General features: G+C 35.2%; 1 protein-coding gene across 1 annotated transcript; it reads right to left on the bottom strand.

Annotated features, from left to right (window-relative positions):
* Positions 1 to 299: 299 nt before the first annotated feature.
* On the bottom strand, positions 300 to 5513 carry LOC107571718 (uncharacterized). Its single transcript, XM_016258054.1, has 9 exons — positions 5366 to 5513; positions 4159 to 4262; positions 3815 to 4007; positions 3013 to 3144; positions 2718 to 2861; positions 2205 to 2343; positions 1974 to 2127; positions 1722 to 1858; positions 300 to 415 (listed from the first exon to the last, which is right to left on the bottom strand). The coding sequence occupies exons 4-9, from the start codon at positions 3049 to 3051 to the stop codon at positions 300 to 302; spliced, it is 729 nt and encodes a 242-aa protein (XP_016113540.1). The 5' UTR covers positions 3052 to 3144; positions 3815 to 4007; positions 4159 to 4262; positions 5366 to 5513.
* Between the last annotated feature and the right edge of the window lie 275 nt (positions 5514 to 5788).

The raw sequence follows: 5788 nt of genomic DNA, 5'->3' as shown, positions 1-5788 counted from the left end.
TATATATACACACATACACACACACACACACACAAAATAAACAAACCTTTAAGTTGATGTAAAAGGGTAAAAGGTTTTTGATGTTTTTATTGTTAGATGTTTAAATCTGCTTTTTTAAAATCCAAATCTGGCTATTATTTGTAGAATTGTAGAACACTATTGGCAAAATTGGCAGTAAAATACCCTATTTATAAATGTTTAAACTGAATAGGAAAACTTAAATGTTTACTCTGGTGATTTGACATTTATCAAAGTACTATAATTACATAGCCCCTGTTATTTATGGGGAAAAGATATACTTACATTTTAGCCAGATCATTCACATTTTGTGTGGTCTCTCTTCCAGACAGACAGTCGTAAACCCAAATCTTAAACGGGTCTCCCTTGACTTTGTTCAAGTAAACACCTAGATTATCTATATAGATAAACAATGTTAGATCAGAATATATGACAACACTGATACATTTTGCTAAATATAAACAGGGGAAAAAATCTTATTAGGTTTTTAACACTCAGGCAACCGAAACTTAAATGCAAATCTCCTATTTATGTTGTTTATCTTGTATATTTACTAGGGCTGCCCTCGACTAAAGATTTTTGGTTGACTAGTAGTCGTTCATTTTAAGCATTAGTCGACTAATTGCACGTTTATTAATAAACCATTTAAATCATTATAAATGAGCCTTTAATTGCCTACATAGCCTAATAAGCGCTCAAGCACAGGCATAAAGCTAGCCACAGCGCACCGCAGAAGTAATGATTATGAATGTGTCAGGGAAAAACAGTAAAGAGACTGCATTAACATTTTAATAATTTGATTAACTAGTGCCGTCTTTGTTTTCGGCTTCTGACTCGTCATCTCCGCAGTGATGCGCCTGTATGCAGGTTTCATATGGATTACATAATCGGAGAATATTTGTTTTCCATTTGAATTGGTTCATTTGAAAGTAGACATTTCACTCTCTATATATAATTTTAATGTCTGTAAGGCAAAGATATACACAGAGTTTTGCGCACAAATAAACAAAAGATATATTACTCTTATCTTTATGACCAAAAATGAGGGAGTATTTTAAGAGTGACCACACCGGCGCCTCCACCTGTCTTGCAGTGAGCGCACTACTGTTCAGCTTTCACACTCCACACAGACACTTGATCAGCACACATTTCTCTAGGTCAGTGGTTCTCAAACCGGTCCTGGAATACCCCCACTCCTGCACATTTTGTATGTTTCCCTCATCTATCACACCTGATTCAACTCGTCAGCTCATTAGTGGAGACTGCATGACCTGAAGTGGGTGTGTCAGATACAGGGAGACATACAAAATGTGCAGTGCTGGGGGTACTTCATGGAGAGGTTTGAAAACCACTGCTCTAGGTTAACATTAGATTGAGATCGGCCATGTAAAGTTGCTATAAAGTTGATTTCAGATGATAAGCCATATTTGATGAATGATAGGTGAGCGTTTGGATGTCCTGCATTACCACATAGACTAGTCGTTAACGATCTGTTCGTCACGGACTGCGTGACTTTGCCTGTGGATTTTTTTTTTTTTTTTTTTAATTTCTGTGACTAAGCGACCAGCACATTTTTGGTCGCCCGAGCCTCTTCTGGTCGAATAACAGTTAGTCGACTATTAGGGGGCAGCCCTAATATTTACAGTATAATCAATTGATTAAACAGTCTAGCTATTAGCATTCAAACGGTATAGAAATTGGACCTTCACTGAGATACACCAGCAGAGGACCCTCAGTTCCCATATTTGCCAGTTGCAGTGGTGGTGTGACAATCAAGTGACTGTACCGTTTGACATCCTCAAACATGTCTGAAAATGTTTTCTTCTGTTCAATCTGAAAGCTTTAAAAAGGCATTTTGCATAAAAATGTAATATTGTTTTACATATCCAATGATATTATTATTAAAATATTATATTTATCAAATTATAGTTTTAAGACTCCTAAACATGACATACTTGCAACCTTGTGGGGTGCTGTTATAAAAGATCCACAATGGAAACCTATCAAATGATGCCGGAAGACTAAGCGAAATTTTCTCGATATCTGTAGCTCTTTGAATCGATGACTCCAGTAGATTCACCTCATCACAGTTTGGAATTTTTACACCATCTAAAATAAAACCTCATTATGGATGTGGTGATAAATTAAGATGATGGTATAACAAACATCTCAGTTGCAGCTTTTACCTGTGATTTTTTCCAGTATGTATGACCTGTCAAATACTTCTGGTGTTCCTGGTACTCTGACTGGCTCAGACAGCCGCTGGCCTGTAGGATAAGCTTTCAAGGAAATTGTAGCATAGGTCTCCAGATCAGTACTTTCATTCTGAATTGAGAAAAAAAATGTTTTTCAATCAGCAAATTTTTAGTGACTCCTACCATCACTGCAAATCTAGTTTTAATCATCTATTTTGTACAATATTAATAAATATGAATTGTATTTACTTTTCTTTTAAAAAATGTTAAGTCTGGTAAAGAACTTATCTTTTTGCTTTATTTAATATTCATAACAAATGTTATCCAAAATTGTGAAATGTATTAAGTACATGTGGTCATTTAAGATGCACATTACAGTCTGGTTATTGGGAAACAGGCTGCAGTACTTGTACTCCATGCTACTAGAATGAAAAATTGTTCCTGAATAGCTTCTAAACTGATTTATGAAGTGCTGTATCAAGAAAAAAAAAACTGCAAACATACCTGTCCTTGAGCAATCAAGTAAGCCCAGCAAATATTTGCATATTCAAAAACATCACCATCTTCAATGACCTTTGGACCTGATCTTTCATTAAGACCTGGTAACAACTCTCGGAAAAGAAAGTAAAGACCCTCAACAACAGCAATCTGAAATGAAAATATAAAGGATTTATTTTAAGTTGTATGATTGGACTTAAATATTTAATAGATAATATCGCAATGATAATTCACTTTATATCAGTATGTAAAACTCCATTCTGTGAATAATTTGCACACTTTATATTATACAATAACCTACCTTTTGGTTTCTTGTTACATGCAAGTTCCCACAGATCATTTGGAATAAACTTTGAGCCAAAGCATTGCATCCACTCAGTCTCCTAATGTATGCAACCACTTTCTTAAATTCGTCTCCACAGTGTTTACGTTTCTAAAGAATAGGACAAAATACAGAAAATCTTACCAATAGTTGCACTGAAAAATAAAGCAGTACGTTTTATCTGACGTTTGCAGCTGCTGATCTCAAACCTGCTGTCAAGAAACAGTTACTGGTAATTACATGAGTTGTGGATCAGTTGGCTCCACTATTCTCATGGTTTGAGTACTGATGTGTCCATTGACACAGATGAGCATCTTATCGGGGGAATGTCTCGAACAACATCAAAAATCACCCAATAACTAAAATAAATAAAACAGCCTTTCGAATGAGCAAAAACTATTTTTCAAGTTTGAGCTAAACTGCAGCACAATATACATCTAAAAATGCAGAAAGTCTTCTTTAATGGGTAGGGTAAGGGGATAGAAAATACAGTTTGTACAGTATAAAAACCATTACACCTATGGAGAGTCCTTGAACCACATATACCAACATGGGGTGAGTGTGTGGTGTGATCAATTAGATCTGAACTGATTTTTTTTCTGTTGGACTGTACTTTTGAACTATCTTGTGATTTTAGCACTTTTTGTATAGACCTTTGTGGAATAAGCTGCATTTGTGATTGGTCTGCAACTTGGATTCACCCATTCTAGGTGACCCAGGTTCTAGATCAGCAAGCATCAAACCTTGACAAAATAGAAATTATAGTTTTTTTTAAACATACAATGGCATAGAGCGTTGACAGAAAAACACTTAGGCCTTTCTCTGTTTGCTTCACTGAGGGTCTGACATCTTTTTGGAACAAAAGACTTGGACTTGGTTTCTCATTATCAAACGATGACAGAGAGAACTGTAGAACTGAATCATCTGTGATTCCAAGCTCACTTAGTTTGTCAACATGATTATACTCTTCACCTCTGTGGGGAAAAAAAAAAAAACCAATACAAGACTAATTTAATCTTGGAAAACACAATACTGAAAGATTTTTGATATTTTAAACAATATAGTAAATCAGCATGAAACACAAATATATAATTATGTAATCTCAATGATATGATCATCAGTGACCTGATGTGAAGAACTGGTGCTGGTATACTACTTTCGAGAGAAAGCCGTAGTGTCACATCTCTCAGTGTATCACTTTCGAGGTTGACTTTGATTTCAAAGTCTCCCTATTGAACAAATACAAGAAAAACAAGATGACTGATGCAAGATGACTGATATGTGACCCTGGACCACAAAACCAGCCATAAGGGCCCATTTTTTGACATTGAGATTTATACATCATCTGAAAGCTGAATAAATAAGCTTTCCATTGAATTATGGTTTGTTAGGATAGGACAGGGGTAGGCAAGTTCGGTCCTAGAGAGTCGCAGTTCTGCAGAGTTCAGCTCCAACCCTGAAAACAAAACTCACCTGCTTATAGCCTTAGTAATCCTGAAGACATTGATTAGCTTGTTCAGGTGTGTTTGATTAGGGTTGGAGCTGAACTCTGCAGGACTGCGGCTCTCTAGGACCGAACTTGCCTACCCCTGGGATAGGACAATATTTGGCCGATGTACAACTATTTGAAAATCTGGAATCTGAGGGTGCAAAAAAAATCTAAATATTGAGAAAAACGCCTTTAAAGTCGTCCAAATTAAGTTCTTAGCAACGCATATTACTAATCAAAAAAAAAAGTTTTGATATATTTATGGCAGGAAATTTACAAAATATCTTCATGGAACATGATCTTTACTTAATATCCTAATGATTTCTGGCATAAAAGAAAAATCGATCATTTTGACCCATACAATGTATTGTTGGCTATTGCTCCAAATACAGTATCCCTGTGTGACTTATGATTGGTTTTGTGGTCCAGGGTCACATATATAGAGAAGATTTCGGATGGTTGTAACACAGGATGAGTAAGTTTAACTCATTTGAAAATGAGTCACAAGGATGAAATGACTTTCATGGATGAGCACCATCCTCATAAGGTGATTGGAGAAGTGGTAAATATATTTGAACAAATATAAAGGATTTTACTTTTGGGTTAGAATTTGATTCGGTATCATGCTAAATGCAATGTAATAGGTAGATTCTTCTGTTTACATTTTATGTATTACACTGTTTATGGAAAAAGCAAAAACAAAAAGTGTAACAACCATCCTTGTTCTTTTCTACACTTGACACTGACAACATTACATTCTGATTGTGAAATGTATGGGTTTGTTTAGGTGAATCAATAGATTTTCTATTTTTGATTAAGGTGATCATGCATCAGTAGAAGTACCTGTAACGCTATGTGACAGCGGATGACACTTGGTCCTTCATTTCCGATGTTGGCCTGTCTTTGTGCCGGTGGTAACTCTGTTAAATTTTCCCTTGGTGTAAATATGGCATACAGTTCACTCCCACTTGTAATATGTCTGTCATTCAAAGACCCTTTAATAATAAAGATATAAACCATGCAGAGAAATTAAATTAGTGAACAACATGCTTTTCATCTAGATGAATTGGCCTTTAAAAAATGTCATGTGGTGCGACCATGATTTATTTTAAAATTAATTCATTTCCTTAACATGCTTAACATTTTTTAGATGTTCTCAGTTATTAAAGTGTTTAGAAAGAAAGTATTTGCATTTCTTGAGCTTTTGTAAATAATGATCTCATGTTTTTGTTCTATAATTTCAGAGTTGCCTTCTTAAATGTAGTT

Source organism: Sinocyclocheilus grahami, unplaced genomic scaffold, assembly GCF_001515645.1.
Source record: "Sinocyclocheilus grahami isolate Dianchi unplaced genomic scaffold, SAMN03320097.WGS_v1.1 scaffold1641.1, whole genome shotgun sequence".
NCBI lineage: Eukaryota > Metazoa > Chordata > Actinopteri > Cypriniformes > Cyprinidae > Sinocyclocheilus > Sinocyclocheilus grahami.
This window is presented reverse-complemented; position numbering and strand designations above follow the sequence as displayed.

Coding starts and splice junctions, on each gene's coding strand:
- LOC107571718 (XM_016258054.1), bottom strand. CDS start 3,051: ATGATCTGTGGGAACTTGCATGTAACAAGAAACCAAAAG. Junction 2,862..3,012: donor ATGTAACAAGAAACCAAAAG/GTAGGTTATTGT, acceptor TTTTCATTTCAG/ATTGCTGTTGTTGAGGGTCT. Junction 416..1,721: donor GCTGGTGTATCTCAGTGAAG/GTCCAATTTCTA, acceptor TTATCTATATAG/ATAATCTAGGTGTTTACTTG.